Here is a 27639-nt window from a genome sequence, read left to right as displayed (position 1 = left end):
AATCATTGTAGCAAAGGCAATACATGATAATAAATTACTAGAGTGCTATTTTACTCGTTCATTTTATAAGCACATTCTCGGAAAGCAAGTGAAATATACTGATATGGAATCACAGGATTATGAATTTTATAAAGGCTTAGATTATCTTATGAAAAATGATATTTCCACTTTGGGCTATGAACTCACATTTTCTACAGAAATACAGGAGTTTGGTGTTACCCAAGTCCGGGATCTTATTCCAAATGGACGTAATATAGCAGTAACTGAAGAAAATAAATTCGACTACGTCCAGTTAGTTTGCCAGTTAAAAATGAGTGGTTCAATTCGTCAGCAGTAAGTTTAAATTATATATAAAAACATCTATTCCTATCAATAGTACTATGTTTGAAACATTCAATATAACTTACAGATTAGATGCGTTTCTTGAAGGTTTTTATGATATTATACCCAAACATCTAATTTCAATATTCAACGAACAAGAACTTGAATTACTCATATCTGGTTTACCTGACATTGATATTGAGGACCTTAGAACTAACGCAGAATACCACAAGTATACATCAAAATCTTTGCAGGTAAATAATAATTAATATTGAAATTAAATTTTATCAAACTAAATTTTGCCTTTTAAATTATCTTATGGAATTACATTGCTCTCTCTTTTATAGATACAATGGTTTTGGAGAGCTTTACGCAGTTTTGACCAAGCCGATCGAGCTAAATTTTTACAGTTCGTCACTGGAACATCTAAAGTTCCTCTCCAAGGTTTCGGGTCTCTTGAGGGAATGAATGGCATTCAGAGGTTCCAAATTCATCGTGATGACCGATCGACCGATAGATTACCATGTGCACATACCTGGTAAGGCTATTTTATGTTAATATAAGCTATAATCTAACTTACTTCTATCTATTTGTTTGCAGTTTTAATCAGTTAGATTTGCCGATGTATAAATCCTATGAGAAATTACGAAGCAGTCTACTTAAAGCAATTCATGAGTGCTCGGAAGGATTTGGCTTTGCATAAACATAAATTAAATGAAATTAATATTTAAATATATATATATCTCATATCACATTTTGTCAAAGGGGTCACAAATTAAGTAAATGGTTTATTGACTTATATTTGTGTTCCCTTTATAGTATGATTCCAAAAAATCAGAAGATTAGGTGTTTCAAAAATTGATCTGTAAAAAGTTAATTTTTTTTTTCGTTATTCCGTTTTGGAAAAGTATCCTTAGAAGAAAGGCTGGAATGTTAAATTATTATCGTCATATATAATTGATGATACAACATTTAATATGAAAGTTGTAATGTGCATTACGTATTTGCGTAAACGTATTTATTGGAATCCCATCGTTGAGAACCTTTGCTTGATAACAGGAGGTACTTCGTCTTGTCCACCAGACCCATCTGCTTCTCAAGCATTTGAAATTAAAGAAATCGTCTTGTTGTAACGGTTACCCAAACCTGCTTGAACCGACAAGCCTACATTAATTGGCATCGAAGTTATCTAACGGGACTGTGGTTTAGGTGGCATTCAAAAAGGTGGTTAGTGTCATGCGGGGACTCTTTGCATACAGGATATATGTTGAGTATGTTATAGTGTCTTGTCTGGATAAGTAGGAGTTTAACCTGGTACAATATCCCGAACGAAGTTGAGCGAGGGTCACTCTAGTTTCGCGAGTCAACTCGAGCTCTGAATCAACGATGGATGGTGTTTTATATCCTCTCATCCGAAGTCCGGTCGGTATAGTCCTGTATGTCGTCGACGTATTTCACGGAGGTACTCTGTTAAGTTGCCAGCATCGTTTCTTTGTCTTTACCCCATGTGCTGCCAGCTAGCTAGCTAGACTTGAGGATTTTGTTGGGGGTCTGCAACTTGGTAATCGCGTTCGTATGGGGAGTGAAAGCTACCCAGTGTAAAATCGAAAATTTTTGGGATCTTAACAGTCGGAATTTCGACGTCTTTGTCTTTACCCCATGTGCTGCCAGCTAGCTAGCTAGACTTGAGGATTTTGGTGGGGGTCTGCAACTTGGTAATCGCGTTCGTATGGGGAGTGAAAGCTACCAGTGTAAAATCGAAAATTTTTGGGATCTTAACAGTCGGAATTTCGACGTCATGGACAGAAATGTTCAGGCCTAAACTGTACTCATTCGTCTAGTTAGTGAATTGAGTCGTTGTGGATTTGGTAGAGGAGAGTGTTAGACTCCTAGCAGTGAAGAAGCGAGAACGGTCGCTTCACTTTCGAACACATGTCAATGATTCCATTGCCCGATGTCATTATCGTGCAATCATCGGCGTAAGAAGTGCTTGAGATAACTCCTGGTGGTTGAAGGAGCTTCGAAATATAGAAGTGCTGTGGTGGTGCTGAAGGTCGGGCATAACGAAGCTTCAAGTGTCTTCGCTATTGGGGAAAGGAGAGTTATCGGACGATAAGACTCCACTAGGAAGGATGGCTTCCCTGGTTCCAATAGTGGGACCACTTTTCCGGTTTTCTACGAGTCGGGTATGTTAAGATTGAGGACCTTGGTGGGGTAATTTAATCCCTCCGAGCCAAGGTGTTTTAGCATCAACATGTTTATGCCGTCAGGGCCAATGGATTTGGACGATGTGGCCTTTTTCGTGACATCTGCAACCTCACCGCTGGTGAAAATACGCGGCGCGCAGTCTTTTAGATGGTTAGAGTTAGCTTAAGTCGCCAGGTTATGCTATTTATCAGACCATCTCTACCGATTGTAATATCAGCTGCGAATCTCAAACACCATACGATTTGACAGGCAAGGATTACATAAATCGTGGTGCGCGTTAAAGTCGCCAAGTACCAAACGGTTTTCACCTCGAAGCAGCACTATTGTTCGGATGATATCCTGTTGGGCAACATGTAACTAAGGGGATGTTTATATTAAATATTTTGAGCAAGACCGTATAGCTATACCCTGAAATTCTAGGGTAGTATCACTGCGGTTAATGTGGCCATCGTCTAGACGATATTGCATTGTATTGTGTAAGATGGATGCTAGGCCACAACCATTGTCTAGCTCGCGATTCTTACGTACAACGTTGAAACCGGCGCAGCTCAGAAGATCTCGGCGGCCGTTTAGCTTTGTTTCTTGGATCGAAGCTATCAATACGCCTTCCCGGAGTGGTGATCCTGGCAGTGAGGGAGTGATATACATGTATTGGTTGTAGCTGCTCTAAAGCCCTCAGAGGAAATTGTCGCACATGGGTGTTGTTTGGTGACACCACTTGAGGTTGTTGCAGGGCAGACTCCTGCAGCATGGGGCAACGAATGATTCACGAGTGGTGCGCAGTCCGGAACACGTCAGAAAATGACGCCAGCCAAAGAAAAAATTACACTTAACTCATGTGATATTCCGTATTACGGTATGACACGCGGAACAGACGATATGAGGAACCAAGAGTTGCCTTGTGTCTCTCGTACGGGGATTGGAGCGGGAAGAAAGTTGGGGAGAGGTCTGATCAGATTGGGAGTCATGCACTCGAGAGCTCCTGAGGGCCGTTGAGGTCCTGTCTTGGTCATTCGCTGTAGGCGCAAACTCGGTGGCGATTGTCCTTGGCTGCATGGGGCCACATAACTTGTGGTCCAGGTCTTAAGATGGCTCCATCCATTGCATGTGTTACGACTCGGAGAGGTTCTTCTCTATACGGTACTGGTGATAGCGCTCAATGTCATTTTAAATAGGTTTGTAGGGATCACAAATTAAGCTTTGAAAATAACAAGAATATGGTGCGTGTTGATCTAGGAGTTAGTGTATCGTGAATATCTGGGCAATGGTTTATTTACCAGGTCGGAACTCATTCTGATAATGTCTAACAAGTTTAATGACGATGGGCTTCAGTCTTTCAGAGTACGCTCATGGGTACGCGTTTCACAGACTAATCCTTTGTAGTTGGCGCAGATTGCTGTATCACCTTTCTTATGAAAATTTCGGCAACGAATTGTTATCGTTCACCAATCACGAGAATTGTCCCCTCCATATCCTTAGTATGCTCTAGGCATATTATGTGGGAGATTTTCCAACAGAAGTCACGTGGCCATGTTCCTGTCTGCCGGCCTCTCAAGCTCCTTGTTTAACGTATTTCTGCCTCTCTCCCCTCCGCTATCTGCGTCCCATTCTAGAGAAACGCCACAACACTCATCATCGTACCAGTAATTTCGGCGTTGAGGGTGATGACCTCATGAGTGGCGGTACAGCGGTAATGTGATGAAAAATTTACAAGAGTAAGATCAGTAATAGAGCGTGTTTATAGAATTTTGAATAGTTGTTATCGATGCCAGCTTGCTGAAATAGAGCTGCACTATACACCAATGAGAGTAGTCAAAAGCAGTCATCGATTGGCTAACTGCTATAGACAGGCCAATCGAACAAACTTTCCAAATTTTCATACGAACTGGCAGCACTGAAATTGAATTGTCTATACTTGGTCGCACGGAACTCTTCTACCACTGCCCATGTCTTACGTTTTCTGCAACAAATTTTATTTTTATTAAAGTTTTTTATTCAATACATTTAATACAAAAATACTGACGATTTATCTTCGCCTGCCATTTTCAATTTAACATTTGTGTATAAAATTTGTATTATTTTGACAGTGATTTGTCCTTTGAGCCGTTCACAATAGTAAAATGGTTCTAAAATGTGTAAAATAAAATTTGGTAGCACTGAGCAAGCGGCGAAAGAATTTTTAATGAGGTATTCCCATTCTCCTGCAGGAATTCAACTAGATAACTTTGTTGTTGCTTTCACATGTAAAATTTTTGACGGGCGAGCAGCACCCAAAGATAGCGAGCAGAGAAGTGACCAATCGATGGCAGCTCAAATCTTGAACGCTGGAAATCTTGAAATCCTGCATAAAATTTGCCTCCCATACAACATTGAATCACCACAATCATTGAAATTAATGAATAATAATCTACTTTGTCTTTACCCAATAAAGAACAAAACGAGTTTTCACTAATGGTGCAAACAATACTTCGGTCTCGTAATAAGTTTGAGTTCCTAATTTAAATCATGTAACTATGTGAAGCAAATTGACGTTATTAATAAAAAAATTCAATAAGAGACTTCATAATATTTGATTTATTTCAATAATATATATGTATAATATATAATACAATATTAACATTTAACATTTGTTCCTTGATTTAAATTTTAAAATTCTTTAGTTTTTTCTTTCTATTTCTTTTTTTATTCTATTTGTTCAAGAATTATTATTAGACTAAACCGAACTGGTTCGCCCATCTACCTACGTTAGGTCCGTAGCAAATACAGTCAAGAAGATTTTGGCTTGCTATAGGTTCTCAAGTTAAGGTAATTAATTATTACTAATAAAATTTTATGGATTTAATATGGGCAAAATATAGATATAACACTTTCAATATTGATTTCTTTAAGCAAATCATACTCTTTATCCATCAAAGTGAGATGATTAAAACGATCTTCGTCCATCGTGTTTCTCAACGTTTTAACGTTGAAAAATAACGTTCGAGAGATACACGTAAATACGCAAGGCAATTCCTATGTTTGGGGAACATGATTCTATGAAATTATTTAAAAAAATGCAATTCCAAAAGCTTTTGCTGTTACTAACAGTAGACACATATGTTTTCAGAAGTTCAGCGAAGTGCACTAGTTCGTCGCCTATGGTGTTCTCCAATTCATATTCGTATGATATAAGCCTGCTTGTCAGTTAAGTTAAAACGTCCAATTAAGTTAAAACGTTTGCAGGGGACGTTATCAAAAAGGAGGGGGTGTTTTGTTATCCAAGGCTCTGATCGATTTTTCATAGGGCAAGTGTTTTTTATGTAGTCGGCTCAAAACCCTACTGGGGTTTCCCGTCTCACTCGCCTTCAAACGGAGATTTGTTGGGCTTACAAGTGTTCTAGAATTGTGATCCACGTAATTGTCATTATTCCCATTTCTATCTTATTCATAGTTGAAACTAGTCCGTAAGCTTTATTACGACGGCCTTTCACACTTTATTGAGAATGTCTTCCAAAACTTGCCATAAAACCATGCACAAGCACCAGTGTAGCATCAGATCGGGATGACCATCTAGTGTCCGATCGGAACTTTTTATGTAGAATCTTTCAATGCTGTGGTAAGAAGACCCCATCGATAGGTAGAAACCGAAAATTGATAGATGTTTTCAACAAAATCGAAGAAAAGTACTGCTAGCACTCGGTACTTAGCAACCGAATTTAATGAATGTCCAAGGCAGGAAATACATTCTGCGTACTTATATATTGCCTTGATTCGTGCTTGTATTTACCACTCATGTTGCTTGCATTATCGTAGTTTTATCTACGATAGTCTTTGATTTAATGCCACATTCAATTAACCCATTAATTCCCAAGGGTAAAAATAAATGCATATTTTATGGTTTTATTGTTTATTACGTTTAAAAATACATAAAAAAAGAGAAAATCATTAATAAAAAATATTGATTACTGAAGTTATCTATGCTATTAGCTCAACGTTCTAGAACCAACTGAATAATAAAAACAAAACAGAACTACTCCTTGAATAGAGAGAACCCATTATTGACAATACATTTCTAACACGAATGGCATGCTGAGTAACAATAACTGACTATTGTTACTCCCAACGTTGCGTATACACAATGTTTCCTAGAAGTGTAAGATAAACAACACGTGTAGGTAGTTTTGTCCACCAAAATGGTTTATATCACAAATAAGATATTATTAAAGCTTTGGAAATGATTGCGGTAAACGGAATTTTAAGACGATAGTGTACTATATTTAAGGCTTAAAAAACAATATTTATTATTAAAAAATATTGAAATTTGTTCTAAGTTGTAAGTATTTTTCTGGAGCGCCTGGAGTCTGCACTTGTAATTCGGTGCCGGTGTTGGAGGTCGTGCGATGCATCTGAAACAGTCGAACCAATTTTTTTTTTAATTTTTATAATTTTTTTTTTATGAACTAAACTAATACCGAAGAAGTTATAAAATTCCAAATTTTTTCGAAGTTTGAAAAAAAAAATCACTTTTTTAAGAAAAAAAAGGGGGAATCTTTAGTATACTATCCCAGGCTTTCGGTAAATAACGGGTATCGTTGGAAAGACGAGGTTCTCCATATTAAGGATATATACATATAAAGCTGCATCTGACTTATAGTTTTCGAGATATTCACACTTAAAGTTGAAAAAAGTGCAACTTTTATCTCGAATTTTCACAATATATACATAATATTTTATTAATATTATGCACTTATTTTACACTTACACTTCACCACATTGTTTCTGCATATTTATTTTATAAAAATTATGACGAAAATATCTGTAAATAAATATTTAACACTTTACACAAATCTCTTAATTTCAACAATAGCAAAAAGTATTGCAGCTGGACAAGTAATAAGTGTTGCCATATCAAATATTTTGCAAACGAATGAGAAGAATCAAAGTAAATAAATAACCCAAATGCAGAAAACAAATGCCCTATAAAAAGATTGTATAAAGATAATATAAAGAATGTTTATGATATTAACTCAATGTACTATAAGTAAGCGAAATGAAAAGTTTTTTCGTATAGAAATACTTTCCGCATTGGCGGCCTTCGGCCGCGCTTCAAAAAAATAACCCTGGTCGAGCCAACACCGAGAGTTATCAAAGAGGGGGAAATGAAAAGTTCTTTCGTGTAGAACTACTTTCCGCATTGGCGGCCTTCGGCCGCGCTTTAAAAAAATAACCCTGATCGAGCCATCACCGAGGGCTATCAAAGAAAAGATAATACCGAAAGATTTTGCATTAGTCATAACACCATTATGGTTTATGTATTTCGGGTATAATCTTTTTTTCTGTTTATTTTTATTCTTTTAATTTTTGCAAAATATTTGATGTGGCAACACTTATTACTTGTCAACCTGCAACCATTTTGCTATTTTTTAAACGAAGATTTGTGTAAAATGTTAAATATTTCTTTACAGCTATTTTCGTCATAATTTTTATAAAATAAATACGCAGAAACAATGTGGTGAAGTGTAAGTGTAAAATAAGTGCATAATATTAATAAAATATGCAGTATATATTGTGAAAATTCAAGATAAAAGTTGCACTTTTTTCAACTTTAAGTGCGAATATCTTGAAAACTATAAGTCAGCTGCAGCTATATATATATAAATATTCTTAATCCGGAGAACCTCCTCTTTCCAACGATACCCATTTTATTATCGAAAGCCTGGGATAGTATACTAAAGCCGACCCAAAAAAATTGACTTTAAGTTGCAAAACAAGTAGTTTAAATAATACTTTTGTCCAACTTTTTTAGTTCAAATAGAAGATAATTTAATACTGAAGCTAGATCACTTTGGTGTCTTTGGATCGATCGGACATATATTCTTTTTGCTATCGCCGGCACCGTTTTCTAACACTTGTGAAAATAAAAACTCTAGAAAACGCGTTTTAAGGTCTTCATTCGCATTCGCACCTGCTCGACGCTCGGCCACTAAATCTGCTCTATCTTCGAAAATATGTCGAATTGGCCTCTGGAATTTTAAAGACATATTCTTGGATAGTTTTGGAAGAGATTTAAAACAAAACAAAAAAATCGATTTTTTGAAGCCTGTAAAGCAGACTACTGCCTTAAGAAATCTAGAAAATTTTGCACTAGTTGTTCATCAGTATGACCTTCCATGTCTAAGAACTTAACGAATCTTTTCACTGGTCCAGTTAGTAGAACACAGCACACTACCAGAGTCAGTTGGTCTACGATATATCTGGAGTAGAATCCAATGAAACTGAGTAGTAGAGGGGTTACGCCACCCTGAAATTTTAAAAAATTATTTTTTTTGTTTAATTTCAAAATCTATATTCTAACGAGTATTTTGAGATGAAAATTGTTTATCCAATTTTTTATACGGTATTTTTAGCCCAAAGTATAAGTGTAGTGCTTCCAATTTCGTTTAAAATTAAAAAAAAAACTTGTTGCAGAATTGAATGGCCAATCATGAACACCATCAAGGAGTGCTTCGGAAAAATTTATCCACACTAATGCTTATATATCTGCAATCTTTAATTTAAACATTTTTTTTAATATGTATTAAGTTTAAGATATGCATTATATTAGCTATAAATGTAAAGAAGTTCTACCTCACATAGTTTTGACAAAAAAATTTCCTAAAAAATATTTAGGGTGGCTTAACCGCTTGTAATTGTTGAGCCAAGATGACCAATTGAACGACAGTAGAATTTCATGCGAATGTCACCTCGAAAAATTCTTGGCATTGTTTGGCCGAGCTCTCAGAACAACGCCGAGCCAGGCGTTAAAGGCTATTCTGCACTTACTGACATATTCTGTAAGCAACAGGCGGCGAAATCGGCACTTAGACTGAGATAATCTTCACTACTGCAAACCTGCAACAGAGGACATTCTAGTATACTCGGCAAGTTCCCATTTCTACCAAATAGGACGAACTTTCGCAATCCTATTGCAATGAATCTAAAATCTGAACTACATATATCATTCTTCTCTAGAGAGGAGTGGGATATGGGAAAAGTAGACAAAGATTCAGCGATAAGTATCTACACGGACGGGTCAAAACTAGACAAACGAGTTGGAGGTGGGGTATTCTCGGAAAAACTAGATACCAGAATCGCCTTCCGACTACCGGATCATTGCAGTGTGTTCCAAGCAGAATTCACCGCAATTAAAGAAAGCCTTCTCGTTCTGTCAAAAAGAGTATTAGCGGCCAGACAGATATTCATATTCTCGGATAGTCAAGCGGCTTTAAAATCATTAAAGTCTCATAGAATATCTTCAAGATAGTGAAAGAATGCTTGGATTTATTATTGACAATGACGTCATATTTCACGATAGACCTACAATGGGTCCCAGGACATAGTGACATCCCTGGGAACTGTGTAGCAAATGAACTAGCCAAACTAGGCACCACACTGCAGTTGGAGGCCGATAAAGAGGCAATCTATATACCTCTGGCAACCTGCAAATACTTAATCGATAAACATGCAGTAGATACGGCTGAATCACAATGGAAACAAGTAACGACTTGCTCCGTAAGTAGACAAACGTGGCCAGAGTGGAATAAGAGCCAGTACTTGCCGCTTATTGAAATTTAAGAGGAATGAAACAAGAATCCTTGTAGGGGTGCAAAAGGGACACTGTCTGATTGGGAGACACGCCAGCAGACTAGGCCTACCTTTCAATGATTACTGCAGGAGCTGCCAAGAAGAAGAAGAAGAAGAAACGATTACACACCTTCTCTGTGGATGCAAGGCTCTGTACAGAAAAAGAATCGCAACCATTGGACGCGGTTTTCTCGAGGATGTGGGCGAAGTAGCTAATGTCAAACTGTGTGAACTTTTTCACTTCATTAGGACCACAGGGTGGTTTAATGATGACTCGATACTGTGAGGAATCTCAGTCCCAGTGGTATCACAATGGGCCTCCCAAAGGCCTAGGTGCGCCGTTTGGCAGCCACTCTACCTAACCTAACCTAACCTTGGCCGATATACATATTTCCTTTGAAAATACATCGCTTTTGTGTATCTATAATTCGGGTAATATTTTCACATTTTCCGTTTTCAAATCGTTTGGCATGTTTTGTAAATAGTTCTGTTTTTGCTTTTTTTCGAAAAATTAGCAAATCGTTTAGAGCCGTGTTCGGAATAGTTACCGTTTTACTGTTTCATATTCGGCAAGGTAAACCATAGCGATTTTAAAAAGAAACAATGCCTTAATAGCCACTCTACCCTGCAAGACGAGTAGAGTTACTTATCTTATGGAATATTGGTTACCAGTAAAGAAAGCTTGTATTATTTTTTTGGTCTCTCTTGTTCTAGCAGCAGGAAAAAAGTTACCATTTCTCCTCTTTTACGGCTGTCGGTGTGATTATCTTGCTCGCTCCCTCTCATTGATTTTGGTGCAAATCTTGCATATGTCTTTCTGCTCTAATTTTTCCATTGTTTGATTTAATCAGCCATCTATCAGTGGAGACTGTTCGATTTATCATTTTCAGGGTAACCCTTTAATCACAGGTATTGGTCATTTGTTGGGTCACCGTTTCGTTACTTAAATTTGGTTCATTGGTCTCCATTGTCCTTCATTCTATAGATCACCTACTTTTCTGTTTAAAAATGAAAAATTGAAATTGTTTTATTTTTATTTTTATTTATTTAATTGTATGAGGTATTTACATTAAAAAATTAGTATGGTATTTTACAATTTTAATAATTAGTATATATTAATTTTTAAATATTAGCATATACATTGACAAAATTTACATATTTTACATATAAATTTAGTATTAATTATTAATTTTTTATAATTTAAAAATTTTAATTCAAAAAAATTAATTATTGATTTTTGTGTTGTTATACAATACATATTACATTTCATTACTATTACGATAGATACTAATTTAACAATATTTTACATTTATATTAATAAATTGAGTGCTATTTTTACGTTCAAATGAACAATCACAATATTGAAAATGATCAATTGTAAGTTCAGCCTAATAACGCCTCCATAATCAAATCAGAAGAAAAATGAACAACTTCGACTCTCCCATCTGCCTAAAGTGGCATAATCCTTTTTCTGCTTCTCTTTTTAGTTTTGCATGTACGCACCAGATGTGCGTTGCAGCTCGCTTTGTCTTCCGAGACCATTTTCTGCTGTTATTTCCTCAAAATAATCTGCAGCACCCAGTCAACCATAGTACTGTAAAGAGAAAATTAAATAAATGCAAAATAATATCAGTAATAAATTATTAATGCGCACTTACATCCGCTCACTCAAAATTTTAATTTCATATGAATGGCGGCCATGGCGGAGATTTTGATCGGTTCATTGTAGTACGTGCATCTCTCTCTTATACATCAGAGAACGTTAAATATAGAGAAGGTTCATTTGCGGAGAAGCGTGTGAATTGTCAAAACCTATCAAGATTCTATAAGCGTGTTTCAACACGGCCGGCTGGGAAGGAAAAATATTGACAGTGCCTCGCAACAGAGCTGAGTATTAATTGAAAAATATGCTCAGAAGTTAACATTTCTATTATAGACGCATGTTAGGCGTTGTGTTTATATGTTGATGCATTTATATGCCTTCTATATACAATTGATGTTAAATTCGTTTTGCGGATATTTATGAATGCATCCACAATTGAAAACATTTCAAATGAATTATGCGATTTCAGAGGCATATATAAAAAAAGTATGTGTTTTATAATAATATACATACATATGTATGTACATTAAGGTGGCCCTTATTTTCCAAAGTATTCCGATTCTCGATCGCACCCCCTAGAAATATGCGAATAGCCCAAAAACTAGTATATACAAAGTTTTGGGTCAATCAAAAAAGGTTTAGAGGTTGCGCAAGGAGCTTGAATTCCTCAAAAAAATAAGAATTTTTGCCATTTTTATGTCTCAGACTTCCATATTTCAAAGCCACACTATCTGGTTTCCAACCGTAATAAGATCTGCATTTTATTACCTTTCCAAAATTACCACAATCTTAAAAATCGGTCGATTGATGATAGAGTTACAGAAATACAAATATGAAAGTACATTTAATGTGGTGCATTCTCAAGCGTCGCATGCTCGTGATATACCGTTATAACGGTTCTAATGTTATTCTGATTATCTTATTACGGTATGGAAAACCAGTAAGGGATAGTGTGACTTTGAAATATGGAAGTCTGAGACATAAAAATGGCAAAAATTCTTATTTTTTTGAGGAATTCAAGCTCCTTGCGCAACCTCTAAACCTTTTTTGATTGACCCAAAACTTTGTATATACTAGTTTTTGGGCTATTCGCATATTTCTAGGGGGTGCGATCGAGAATCCAGAAACTTTTTTTATCCTCCATACAACTAAGGGCCACCCTAATGTACATACTTGTACATGTTTATATTTTTATATTAAATACATTTCGTATAATACTAAAATAAACCACGTATTTCATAACTTAAACTTGCATATACATACATATGTATATCTATATACATAAGCATTTACGTATGTAAACGCAATGTTGCGTCACTTTGGCATTGCGCAGGCGGCCATCAATTTTTCGACACATCGAACTTTACAGGGCCGTTTCAAGTGATCCCGTCGTAATAATATTTGCGCTTCATATGTATTGTCAAATATTGAAGTATTAATTGTTTATCTATATAATTAAATCCATTTTAATATCTACCAACATATTAAATCATGTTTAGAATAATTACTATTGCTATTTTTAAGAAACAAGGCATAAAACTTAAATCGTTATATGTTGGGCATCTGGGCCTTTCTGCCTGTATACGCTCCACATTTCTTACAACTATTTGACATAAACACAAAAAAATCATAAGCTACAGCCATTCGTTGTCCGTGGCAACGAAAATCTTATATGAAGCCATGAGTACACATATTTACATAAATATATTGAATGTTGACAAATTGACATATATATACAATTCGAATGGTTTTTTGATATTTGTTTACATGTGCACATATGTAATTACGAATGCGCGTACGTTTATCATTTTGTGATAATATATGTACATATTTATGATATTATGTGACATTTTAATGACTAAAGCAAATAAATGTAGTATTATTATGTTAAATTTACATAATAATATAAAGTAATTTAGTTTATTGTATATTGTAAAGAATTACATATGTGTGTGCGCATGTGCCTTCATATCAATTATAAACAAAATATCTATAAATTATATGCAAAAAAGTCACACGCGCATTGTATATAGGCAAATATGTAAGCGTACATTTCCTAACATAGAAATTAACACCACTTTTCTCATTTAGCACTGAAAACTCTCAAATCTGTTATTTTTGAGGCCTCTGATGTTAAACTGTGGTGAAACACGCTTATAGTGTGACAATCGGCACACCATGAACCTTCTCTATATTATACGTTCTCTGTATACATGCAAAAATTGGGGTTAATGAATGTTGCCACTCTAACTACCGAGATTGCCATTTAACAACAAAAAGTTACTATTGCGTATGTGTTGGTAAAAGCTGAAAAACTTTGCATGTGTAGTGGTGTATGAGTTAGCTCCGTCTTGTAGAGTATCGTCTTTTGGGAAATTCCGTACTAAATCTGCATCCGTTTCCATAAATACAACTGAAATTAGTTGTTGGTTTGAATTTTTGTGTTTTCCCCTTAAAGTTTAAAGAAAAACTTTCAGATACATATGTATGTATGTGTTTTGAATATTTTTATTTTATTAAATACTTCCATTTAGGGTACTTACAAGTTGTCATAAAGTTGTAAGTCATATGTAAATGAAAAATTAGGATGGGGTCACGTAAGTGATGAAAGTTTCCGACTGTCGTTCACTTGGGATTGGCCAGAAACGATTCTTTTGCATGTGGTTCAAGCAACTCACGACTTCCGGCCTTGTTTCCTCTGAATAGCCAAGAGACACAATGTCATTTAAGGGTATGCACCTGGAATGTCCAGACCCTTAAAACGCAGGTGCCTCTGCCCACCTGGTTGATGTCCTCGTAAGAGTAAAGGTTGACATCGCCATCCAAGAAAGGCGATGGACGGGACTTGTGACATCTACTACAGCGGTCATATAAAGAAGCGCTAATTCGGTGTGGGATTTGTGGAGGGAGAGCAACTCCATCGTCGTTTATTTGCGCCCCCGCCCCGGAAGAGAAGGACGATGTGATCAAAGATACCTTCCAAGAGCGTATAGAACGTACCTATGAGCACTGCCCCGCTACGATGTCAGAATCGTGCTTGGCGATTGGGTAAAGAAGGTATCTTTGGCACAACAGTCGGAGAATTCAGCCTCCCTGGTCGTCTGTAGTACTAGTTTCCAGTATAAGAAAATACATCAAGCTACTTGGGTGTCCCCAGATCGAATCACGCGCAACCAGATCTATCATGTTGTGATAGATGGACGACATGTCTACAATGTTTTTGATGTACATACGCTCCGTGGTCTTAACATTGACTCGGACCATTATCTTGTAGCAGTTAAGATACGCACGCGCCTCTGTAGCAAAGCGCACACGTCAACAAACCCAAGGAATGTTCGACATTGAGAAGCACTCAACTTGCACTCCTGCTCTCTGAGATCACTTAGCAGCAACTCAGTATAAGGGAAATGTGCGACGGCATATCAAGCTCCTTGCGTACAGCTGTAACCGAAACTTTTAGCTAAAGTAACAAAAACAGCTGGTATGATGAGGATTGTCATCTCGCAGTGGAGAGAAAACAGACTGCATACCTCGCAATGTTGCGATCGACTGCAACACGAGCGGAATGGGATATATACCGAGAGCTGAAAAGGGAAGCGAAACGCAATTGCAGACCAAAAAAAGAGGCCTAAATGCGTGAGTGCGAAGAGCTTGACAAGCTGGCCGACAGGGGTAATGCTACGAAAAGATCCGACGACTAACAGAGGTTTCAAACCGGAGCACACTCCTCTAAGACCCCCAGAGGTGATCCAGAGGTTGATGCCCCTAATATAATGAGTATGTCGAGGGAACACTTCTAGGAGATTCCAGGAGATTTCGAACCCGATTCCCCAATCGACGACCATATTCAGATATTCCATTGCTCGACCATGAAGAAATTAGAATGGCGATTATCCGCTTTAAAAACTGCAAAGCCCGCCGAGCTATTCAAATACGGCACCGAAGAACTGATAAGATGCATTCATCAGCTTCTTTGCAGAATATGGCCGAATTAAAGTATGCCCCACGATTGGAATCTAAGTGTAGTTAGCCGAATCCACAAAAAGGGAGATCCCACAATTTGTGCCAATTACCGTGGGATAAGCCTCCTCAATATCGCTTACAAGGTTACAAGGTTGAAAGACTAAATCCCGCCGTCAACAAACTGACAACAAACAACTGACCACGCCAAATCTTGCAAAAGACGCGTAAAAAGATGATCGACACAGAACGTCTCTTTGATATTAAAGCTTTAGGTTGTAGATAATTTCGTCTACCTGGGAACCAGCATCAACACCAATAATAATGTCAGTCTAGAAATCCAACACGGAATCACTCTTGCCAACAGGTGCTACTTGGACTGAGTAGGCAATTGAAAGGTAAAGTCCTCTCTCGACGAACAAAAAGAAAGCTCAAAAGAAAGGCCCCTCATCATTCTCGTCCTACTTTATGGTGCAGAAGCGTGGAAGATGTTAACATCCGATGAGACGGCTCTAGGAGTTTTCGAGAGAAAGGTTTTGAGGAAGATTTATGGTCCCATAAACATTGGCAACGGCGAATACCGCAGACGTTGTTACAATGAGCTGTACGATTTCTACGACGACATTAACATAATTCAGCGAATTAAAAACCAGCGGCCAGGTCATGTTGTTCGATTTGACGAAAATGCGCCAGCTCTGAAAATGTTCAATGCAGTAACCGCTGGTGGAGGCCGAGTAAGAGGGAGACCTCCACTCCGTTGGATAGGCCAGGTGGAAAAGGACCTGGCTTCACTTGGTAGCACCATTTGGCACCAAACTGCCAAAAAGAGGAATGAGTGACGCGTTGTTGCGGACTCGGCTATAACCGCGTAAGCGGTGTCTATGACATTCAAGAAGAAATAAAAATAAAAACAACAATTACCTCTGATAAGTATTTCGTTGAAATAAATATCAAAAGAAATTGAAATATAAAATCAAAAGTAATCAGAAATTAGTTCAATCACGAACAGAATACATAGCGCCCAGAGTCATAAATGCGTAAATTTATTTTCCTATACAATCTAACAACAATTTTTTTAAACAATTTTTTTTTTTTAATTTTTAATCGCAAATTTATAAATCAAAGGCTGTAAAACTAGAGGATTATAAACGCAATAACAATTCAAGCGTACAATCATCGCAATTATGCTGTAAACCCATCCTCTGTAAAAAAAGATGTTCGTTCACAAATGGTTTTACCGTTTTCAAAATTTTTGCACAAAATTAAGTTTTGCTTTTCTGAAATCCACTGCTGACATTTGTAGTTTAATTCTCTTAAGACAAACTATTTTCTAAAATATTAGGCAATAATTTCGGATAAAATTTTGGATACGTGCTCAGGTCAATATTGGTATCCTTTCCAACAGAACGTTGTTTCAAACCTTTAGTGAAAAGCCTAATAGTATGAAGTGAAACCAGATCACTTTCCACTTGGTCTTTCCATCGGAGTGGAGGTCGTCCTCTTTCGCGGCTTCTTTCAGCAGGTATTGCATCGAACACTTTCAGAGCTGGAGTGTTTTCATCCATTCGTACAACATGACCTTTTTTGGCTGGACCATTTCAATGTCGTCGTATAAATCATACAGCTCATCGTTCCATCGTCTGCGGTATTCGCCGTTGCCAATGTTTAGAGGAATATAAATCTTGCGCAAAACCTTTCTCTAGAAAACCCCAAGAGTCATCTCATCGGATGTTGTCATCGTCCACGCTTCAGCGCCATACATCAGGACGGGAATAATGAGCGACTTGTAGAGTTTGATTTTGGTTCGCCGAGAAAGGACGATTGCCTACACAGTTCAAAGTAGCACCTGTTCGCAAGAGTGATTCTGCGTTGGATTTCGAGGCTGACATTGTTGCTGTTGTTAATGCCATACGCATACGCTTCGCTTTCTTATACAGTCCTTCGCCGCCTTATTTGAAGAGATTGACCGGCAATCCATCGGCCCCCGCCGCTTTGTTGTTCATCAAGCGGGGATTGTTATTCGAATTTCTTCATGGTCGAGTAATGGAACATCTATTCCAACGTCATTGATTGGGGAATCAGGTTTGCCATCTCCTGGTGTTGTACTTTCACTGCCATTCAGCAGGTCGGAGAAGTGTTCCCTTCATAATCCCAGTATGCTCTGGACATCCGTTACCAGATTACTTCCTCGGTCCCTATATGATAATGCTCCGGTCTAGAAACCTTTTGTAAATAGTCTGATATTTTCATAAAATTTTCGAGCGTTACCCATGTCGGCCAGCTTTTCAAGCTTTTTATAATCACTCATTTCGGCATTTCTGTTATTACCTCTGCAAATGCGAAAGAATCGTTCCTGGCCACTCCCAAGTGAAAAAATCTAATAAAAGGCTTTGTATTTTGGACATAGTAAGGACATTTATTTAATGTCGCAAATTCTAGGCAACATCTAAAAAAACTGTTAATTTTACTTTCAATAGTATATACATTTTTTCCTTATTCTTGACGACTTTTTATATCATAAATTATTCGAGACAATAAAATTATGTTGAAGATATATGTACATTAGGGTGGGTCAAAATGGAGCTTCCGGTTTTTAACGAGAAACTTTTCATTTTGTTTTTTTTTATATGTTACCTAACCACCCATAAAAATTAAAATAATAATAAATAAAATTTCAAACTTTAATAACTTTAATCTTCCGCGAAATCGTATTGCAGTTAACAATTTCATTTTATATCTATATATAAAGCAAAAAATTAACTGTTAAGGGCCAAACAAAATATAATATACTTCTAAAGTTCACAATTAATTAGTTTTAAGGTCTTGTTTGCTGTCCATCCTAGATCTTGCGTTTCGACTTGCAACCGTGACTGCCATAACACCATCACGATTTTTTTCTATAGTTCGACGTGAAACGCTAGTCAGCAGTTGCACAAAGCGCTCGGTTCCTTGAACATGTGGAGGAATTTGTGGATCCGGAAGTGGAGGATTGTCAAATTCTATGTATTCGAGCAAATGGTCATAGGGTATGTTTGCAGTGAAGGGTGGCTCCGACAAAATGCAATTGTTATCTAAGTTTATCATCTCAACATAATCAGTGCAGTCAAAATTTATAGTTGGTTTTTTGTAAGCTCTTAATTTTGTTGGGTCGTAAATTTTTTTTTATGGAGATGACTCCATAATTAAAAGAAGTTTTGCTTTAAAATGTTAGAATCGTGTGTGCCTCTGCACACTTCTTCCTTGAGTAAAAACTTCTAACTGTTATATTGTATCAAAATAATTTAAAACGATGGTTTCGGAAACAATTGTTTTATTAGTAATTCATCAGCGTTGCTTTGCTTTCTCTGAGAAGGTGATAAAATCATAGCAAACAAGTAAAATAAAAAAAACAAGTGCAAATCAAACAAACAATCGACAGTATAACAGAAATTGGATGATTTAATTTTTTTTAATAAATGAAAAGGAAAACAGTAACAACTACAAGAGTCGAAAACATAAAGCAGTGACCGTACAGAAAAATACCGTTATATGGGAGATGGCCGTAGTTTTTACCCAATTTTAATCATTTTCATAATCTCACCTAACTAGGTACAATCTAAAATGTGTATCAAATTTACACGAAATCGATAAGGTAGTTCCAGAGATTTACATATGCACTCAAAAATGGGCGGTGACATGCCAAAATTTTCATATAGTAGGATTTCTGGCTGCAATACAACACCGAATACCAAACTCAAGATGTTTCCCTTCAACAGTTATTAAAATTTCTGATCTTTGGTGTTTTCAAAAATTACCGTTATATGGCAGGTGGGCGTGGTTTTTGTCCGCTTTTGATAATTTTCCAAATATCGCTTACATAGGCATAATGTAATACGTATACAGAATTTGAAAAAAATCGGTGAGGTGGTTCCAGAGATATACATACGAACTCATAAGTGGGCAGTGCCACGCCCCCTATAAATTTCTGTACTGTCGAATTTTCTGCTTAAATACAACATCATACCAAATTTGAGCAAATTAGCTTCGATTTCTACAAAACAAGCAAACAATCGACAGTGGAATAGGAATTGGATTTTTTTTTTACAAAATACAATTTACGAAAGATTCTCGTTAAAAACCGGAAGCTCGATTTTTAGTTTAGACCCATGGTTTCTTGGGCAAATTTTCTTAGAATTCATCGTAGTTTACGATTTCGATAACTGCTTTGTCAAGAAAAAATAGACTCACTCTAATGTACATATGTATATACGATTTTGTAGAACTTTAGACTAAATTTATTAAATTTTTTAAAATTTTCATCAACAAATAAATTTTTTGGTATTCTGTGGCAATTTTGATAAAATACAAAACTTCAGTACGCATAGCTTTTTGTTGCAAATAATGAAAACTGAAACAGCTGATTTCTGTCCAATTACATTATATTCAATTGAAAAAATGAAGACTTTACTCGGTCGCCACAGCCTCGTCAACCTCGCTAACAAACAGGGAATGTCGCTCAAAAATGAGGTTTATAAATAATCGGATGGCAGAGGCTATATATTCGCTTTTCCATCCCAGATCCCCCTAGTATTTTTCTCTCTCGTAGAATACTATATAATATAACATGATCATTTGTATGTCCTTTTTAATTTTTAAAAATATTTGGAATGCAATTTTGATTTAGTTGGTTGTTAGTTTAGCTTCGGAAAAGTACCTTGGGGACTACGAAATCTAAACTTTGTCATATATTGGCAAACATTTCTTCTTCTTCTTGACTGGCGTAGACACCGCTTACGCGGTTATAGCCGAGTCAAAAACAGCCCGCCACGTTTCCCTCCTTCTGGCATTTTGGCGCCAATTGGTTATACCAAGCGAAGCCAGGTCCCTCTCCACCTGGTCCTTCCATCGGAGTGGAGGTCTCCCTCTTCCTCGGCTTCCACCAGCGGGTACTGCATCGAATACTTTCAGAGCTGGAGCACTTTCATCCATTCGAACAACATGACCTAGCCAGCGTAGCCGCTGTTTTTTTATTCGCTGGACTATGTCTATGTCGTCGAATAACACATACAGCTCATCGTTCCATCGTCTGCGGTATTCGCCGCTGCCAATATTTAAGGGACCATAAATCTTCCGCAAAACCTTTCTCTCGAAAACTCCTACTGCCGTCTCATCGGATGTTGACATCGTCCACGCTTCTGCACCGTAAAGTAGGACGGGAATGATGAGGGACTTGTAGAGTTTGGTTTTTGTTCGTCGAGAGAGGACTTTACTTTTCAATTGCCTACTTAGTCCATAGTAGCACCTGTTGGCAAGAGTGATTCTGCGTTGGATTTCCAGGCTGACATCGTTATTGCTGTTAATGCTGGTTCCAGGTAGACGAAATTATCCACAACTTCAAAGTTATGACTGTCAACAGTGACGTGGGAGCCATGACGCGAATGCGCTGACTGTTTGTTTGATGACAGGAGATATTTCGTCTTGTCCTCGTTCACCACCAGACCCATTCGCTTCGCTTCCCTATCCAGGCGGGAAAAAGCAGAACTAACGGCGCGGATGTTGTTTCCAATGATATCGATATCATCGGCGTACGCCAGTAGCTGTACAGTCTTATAAAATATTGTACCTGCTCTGTTTAGCTCTGCGGCTCGAACTATTTTTTCCAGCATCAGGTGAAAGAAGTCACACGATAACGAGTCACCTTGTCTGAAACCTCGTTTGGTATCGAACGGCCCGGAGAGGTCCTTCCCGATCCTGACGGAGCTTTTGGTGTTGCTCAACGTCAGCTTACACAGCCGTATTAGTTTTGCGGGAATTCCAAATTCAGACATCGCGGCATAAAGGCTGCGCGTATTCTTGCTGTCGAAAGCAACTTTAAAGTCGGGAAATAGAAGGTGTGTGTCGATGCGGTCAATCGCAACATTGCGAGGTAGGCAGTCTGTTTTCTCTCCACTGCGAGACGACAGTCCTCATCATACCAGCTGTTTTTTTGACTTTTCCGAAAACCAATGGTTTCGGTTGCAGCTGTACGTAAGGAGTTTGATATGCCGTCCCACAGCTCCCTTATACCGAGATGAGTGCTCTCAGAGAGTAGGAGTGCAAGTCGAGTAGAAAATCGTTCGGCTGTCGGTTGTGATTGCAGCTTCACGATGTCGAACCTTCCTTGTGTTTGTTGACGTGTGCGCTTTTCTACACGGAGGCGGGTGCGTATTTTAGCTGCTACAAGATAATGGTCCGAGTCGATGTTGGGACCACGAAGCGTACGCACATCAGAAACACTGGAGACATGTCGCCCATCTATCACAACATGATCGATCTGGTTGCGGATGATTCGATCCGGGGACAGCCAAGTAGCTTGATGGATTTTCTTATGCTGGAATCTAGTACTACAGACGACCATATTTCGGGCCCCGCCGAAGTCGATCAGCCTCAGACCGTTTGGTGATGTTTCGTCATGGAGGCTGAATTTTCCGACTGTTGTGCCAAAGACACCTTCTTTAACCACCCTGGCGTTGAAATCGCCAAGCACGATTTTGACATCGTGGCGGGGGCAGCGCTCATAGGTACGTTCTAGGCGCTCATAGAAGGTATCTTTGATCACTTCGTCCTTCTCTTCCGTCGGGGCGTGGGCGCAAATCAGCGATATGTTGAAGAACCTCGCTTTGATGCGGATTGTGGCTAGACGTTCCCCACCACGAATCCCACACCGAATTTGCGCTCTTTTATATGGCCGCTGTAGTAGATGTTACAAGGACCCACCTTCTTCCGTCCTTGTCCCGTCCATCGCATTTCTTGGATTGCGGTGATGTCAGCCTTTACTCTTACGAGGACATCAACCAGCTGGGCAGAGGCACCTTCTCAATTAAGGGTCCGGACATTCCAGGTGCATGCCCTTAAATCGTAGTCCTTTAAACGTTTGCAGTGGTCGTCATCAAAATCGGGGTCTCTCATCCGAGGCTGTTTCGTCGTTTTCATTGGGGGCTGTTTTTATGTGGTGGGTCCCAAACCCTACGCACAACCGCATATGCGGGTTTCGCCTTCTCACTTTAGCTCGCCTCCAAACGGATGTCTGTTGGCTACCCAGAGGATATTTGGTCTAAGACCGGAAGTCGTGAGCTGCTTGAGCCACATGTAAAAGAATCGTTCCTGGCCACTCCCAAGTGAATGACAGTCAGAAACTTTCCTCACTTACGTGAACTTCTACATATGACTCCATCCACCCAAACATTTGCTAACCTATAATTGTATGCAATATATAGGAAACAATTTGGTCTATAAATAGGAAATATATTGAATTTGTAAAGTGCACAGAATAGGGATGTAAATGTGATTTGTTTAAAATTTAAATTCATTATACCACTATATCTATAAAATATTAGATTAATACTTGCTGATCCATAATAAATAAGTATATGAGCATTATTAGTAATGAAATATGTATTTCCTATTATTTACCCGTTTGGCATTGATTAAGCCAATGAGTGTTGAGACCCTGATCTGATATCACTCAGCTACAAATGCACTTCTCAACGCTAATAGCCTAGACCAGTGATCGGCAGCCCATTGCCCGCGGAGCGCTCTCTGAGCGCACACTGAGTGTACGTGTGAAACACACGTACTTGCAATTAATTTTACACCATAGACGCGATGTCAGGTCAGTTGCTTGTTGACTTCACAGCGAGCAAGACGTATGGTGGATTGTACGCACGCATGTATGAACACAAAAGACAATGCTTTTATATATATTATTATATTTCTATTTAGATTATTAATTTTTTTTATTAATTTTGCAAGTCAGTTCATAAAAACACAACGATTAATTTTCCAACTTCATTCGCCATTTAAAATGTTTGTAATATAATTAATAATTGTGTGTTTAATTCGAAGTAGTACTATCGATTTTTATTTTGCAAAAAATTTAATTTACATAAAGTTTACTGCTTTATAATGTTTTCATACACATTTCTAAGCAGTATTAACAATTGATTGTATGTGTAAAACTGACGTACACTATAAAAACGACTGTTAGGAAACCAGTATTGGTCCTAATTTCACCAGTTCTAAGAAAGTTCGGGACCAGTAGAACATAACTCTTGGTCAGTTGAGTAGCTCTCAACACGCATACACTCTCACAAAATAAATTGTTTGATTGTATAAGTGTGCCGACCACTAGCCTAGACAGACGACAGCTATAGTCTATGTACATTAGCGGGCTTGATTTGCTTTAATAGTAATGCACAAAAATTTCGTGCATTTAGCTGAATTTACCAAGTTTGAGTTGGCAATGTTGCCCAAAAATGGCCAATTTTTGCTATTTTGAATGCTGATTAATACAAAGAAGAAGAAGAAGATATCAAATGATTTATGTTTCTATTTTGCAAGTTAAATTATGTGCAATTATATTAACAGTAACTAATTTTAATGTTTTTAGATGGCAGAAAGCAAACAGAGAACAGTTTCAACAACATCAACGATAACCAGCGACGAAAATGTGCTGATAGATTTGTTTTTTTATATTTGCAAATTTTTAATGTATAGTAGTTTTCTCAATCAGCTGTCTAAATGCACAAGTCTGCCGTCTGTTACCATAAATTTTTTATGCGCATTAGCATTTCTTAATGCCTATTAACTTTGCTCGTCTGTCCCTGCTATAAGTTAATGTATAACAGAGAACTGCATGAGTGCCTAATTTCATCACACAGAGTAAACTTGCTTGAAATGCGATGGCGGTCTCCACTTATCTACTCACAGATCTATGAGTGAAGAAGCTACTGAGTCACTGATATATGTACTTGCTATTGCATAGTACTTGTATTTGTTTTACGCACTCTTCCTTTTGATTTCCACTGACAAGTAGCGTTCTTACACAAGACCAGATCACTGGATTGTCAAATAAGAGTCACTATTTAATGGCTATACACTTATCTTTATTTCTAATTCAAAGAACTTAACACCTTATTACTTGTTATACGAGTTTACACTTTCTTCTTGCACTTTACTCCGCAACTCTCTAATTTGAACTGTGTGTTGCTGCCAGTCCGGCAGCCTTTATATAGTCGATTGTAAGCGATACATCGCCACTCGAATTTTCTGGCAACTACAAATATCGATGTCTAGATACATCTGGCAAGCTATCGATTTCGATTGTCAATTCTAGTTTGTTCTGGTGCCATTTCGTTACAATATTGTAACAGATGTATCTAGACATCGGTATTCGTAGTTGCCAGAATGTGGGGCGGCGATGAATCGCTTACAATCGACTATATAAGGGCTGTCGGATTGGCAGCAACACACAGTTCTAATAAGAAGTGTAAAAGTGTAAAGTTATAAGTTAGAGTTGTAAAGTAAAGTATTCAGTAATAAAGTGTTAAGTTATAAGGAATTAGAAATAAAGAATAGTGTACTCGTATAGCCATTAGAGTGCGATTTTTATGTGACAATCCAGTGATCGAACTCATGGTAAAGTTTCAGCGTTAACGATATATTTTGGAAATCCCTTACAATATGATAGTTAGAATTGAAAAATTTTGTTAGCGTGTATTTATATCCCTTTTTAACTGCCACTCGTGTAAATCACATACAAAACGAGCGTACAAAGAACAACAAAGTTTAAATGAACTCAATATTCAGAGAGTTGCTAAAATTGGAGAATGTTATTTACTCAAACCGCTTTTTCTGTGTTGTCGATCAGCTTAGGTAATAACATGAATAAGCAGAAGAAGTTAAGTATTTTTTTAACCGCTTAGAGCTAAGTATGAAAAACATGCGAGTAAGCACGCGGCGTGTTTTGAGTGGCCTTGCACTTCTGCAAGTCTCTGATGTATAACCGATAATTTTATTAATATCTGTATCAATATTCCTTATTCGACGAAATCGTGAATTCACAAATCTTCGTTACAACATTTTTTTATATCTTAAAATCTGATAAAGAATGTAATGCTAACTTTTTATCATTATTTTCGCTATATAGCACCCCTATAAAGAGTTTTTCAATAAAATCGGTAAAAAAGTTTTAAATAAAACAAAAACAGTTTGGGATGTCAATGAAATTCTTTATTCCTTGGTAATACATTCGATGCTATTATGTATGGAACTCGAGCACGCTTGCCCTGAATCTAGTTTTCGACGGTTTTCAAGCATAAATCGGCCGATATAGCTGAATTTTCACGTTCGTGCGCACGTCTAACGTCAAATCGCACAATCGAGATGACCAATTGACTGGGCCATTTTGTGAGATAACACGTTCACCAAACTTTTCAATAAATCGATTGTGACATTCGCTGTGTGGCTTGTGGTGACGTCCTGTTGGAATCACATATTGTCAAAGTCCATATCATCCAATTCTGGCTAAAAATATTCGGTTATCATTGAGCGGTAGTGATTCGCATTCACAGTAACGTGCCGGTCTTGATCATCACGGTAATTTTTTCGGGATGTAATGGTGACTCCTGGAATACTTGTGGTTTGCTGCCTGACCAATAACGCATATTTTACTTATTGACGAATCCATTCACCCAAAAATGAGCAAATGGCGTCGTTTGCGGTCGCTATTGGTCTACTTTTGTAGCGTCCCTTTTGAAAGATCCTTTATATACATATATATATGTATAGTATACTAGCAGATCCGGCTAAGGTATACATTAAATTAGTAAATTTTTCAATATAGAGAAAAATTCTTACGTAAGACGTTATAGCCAATAAATTTTGAAATTATTGATATACATACATTATTGTAGATCAACATAATTTGTTAAACTTTAATTTATTTAATCTTATATTGAAGTATATAACAAATGACATATACCAAAGTTGTTAAAGATTTAATATTACTGTAATTACTAACAAATAAAAACGAATACAATTATCTGCATTAAATACACCAGACATTATCGTCTTCATCACATTTTTAGTTTTGGATACTATCCGATTTCATGGAAAAAGTCGCAGATTATCCTGATAGATAAACCTGGGAAAGACCTGACAAAGCCGTCTTCTTACAAACCAATCAGTCTTCTACCCTGCATTTCTAATTTGAAAAGGTGTTACTATCAAAGATGTCTCCTTTCTTCCACGAAAATGAAGTAATACCAGCGCACCAATTCGGGTTTCGTGCAAAACATAGCACGATGGAGCAAGTAAATAGAATAACTAACGAAATAAGAAAAGCATTTGAGCACAGAGTACTGTTCAGCTATATTTCTAGACGTAGCTCAGGCATTTGATAAGGTGTGTCTTCTTACAAACCAATCAGTCTTCTACCCTGCATTTCTAATTTGAAAAGGTGTTACTATCAAAGATGTCTCCTTTCTTCCACGAAAATGAAGTAATACCAGCGCACCAATTCGGGTTTCGTGCAAAACATAGCACGATGGAGCAAGTAAATAGAATAACTAACGAAATAAGAAAAGCATTTGAGCACAGAGTACTGTTCAGCTATATTTCTAGACGTAGCTCAGGCATTTGATAAGGTGTGGCATGAAGGGCTTTTATATAAAATTAAAAAAATTTTACCTTTAGAATTGTATAAAATATCGGAGTCTTATTTAAAAAAGAGGCAATTTATGGTTAAAGTAGGAGACTTCATATCTGAAGTGCTGAACACAAAGACGACGACACGACACGACGTAGCGACGGCTGATCACAAATGTCGCTTTGAAGCCACCGTCTTGAACATTTTGAAGACGGCAGCGACATATCAAACAGCAATTTCATTGTTAACGTATTAAAATCTTTCACTTCAATAAAATTTACATATTTAGGTTAAAGTGAAATTATTTGTGCAAAAAATGTAAAAATGGTCGATTTATTTGTTTAAAATAATCGATTGTTATTGTAAATGATATATCAAAGTTATTTTAGGTTTCTGCTGGCAAAATAACGTCATACTTATTAGAACTTTGAATAATTTTACATTTCACATATTAGTGGCAGCTCTACAGCGGCCATTGTCGTCGGCAAAATTAGAAACA

General features: G+C 37.3%; 1 protein-coding gene and 1 long non-coding RNA gene across 4 annotated transcripts in view; one reads left to right on the top strand and one right to left on the bottom strand.

The window, feature by feature from the left end:
* The window catches only part of LOC105220109 (E3 ubiquitin-protein ligase HUWE1), a 35689-nt gene extending 34567 nt beyond the window's left edge, over positions 1-1122 (top strand). Inside the window, exons 9-12 of the mRNA XM_011196526.3 lie at positions 12-333; positions 410-575; positions 669-859; positions 922-1122. Coding sequence (XP_011194828.2) covers positions 12-333; positions 410-575; positions 669-859; positions 922-1024 — 782 coding nt within the window. The 3' untranslated portion in view covers positions 1025-1122. The remainder of the gene's footprint in view (positions 1-11; positions 334-409; positions 576-668; positions 860-921) is intronic.
* Positions 1123-8992: 7870 nt separating this feature from the next.
* On the bottom strand, positions 8993-24626 carry LOC128922262 (uncharacterized). 3 transcript variants are annotated; one of them, XR_008471483.1, is made up of 3 exons: positions 23126-24413; positions 11790-22906; positions 8993-11725 (listed from the first exon to the last, which is right to left on the bottom strand). It is a non-coding gene; the product is annotated as an uncharacterized LOC128922262 (long non-coding RNA). The 3 variants fall into 3 exon arrangements; XR_008471484.1 differs by lacking the exon at positions 23126-24413 and adding an exon at positions 24420-24626 and having other exon boundaries at positions 11174-11725; positions 11790-14185; XR_008471485.1 differs by having other exon boundaries at positions 11174-11725; positions 11790-14185.
* Positions 24627-27639: the final 3013 nt, after the last annotated feature.

Source organism: Zeugodacus cucurbitae, chromosome 5 (assembly GCF_028554725.1).
Source record: "Zeugodacus cucurbitae isolate PBARC_wt_2022May chromosome 5, idZeuCucr1.2, whole genome shotgun sequence".
NCBI classification, from domain to species: Eukaryota; Metazoa; Arthropoda; class Insecta; order Diptera; family Tephritidae; genus Zeugodacus; species Zeugodacus cucurbitae.
Note: the sequence above shows the minus strand (reverse complement) of the source record. Positions and strands in the feature narration are given on the sequence as shown.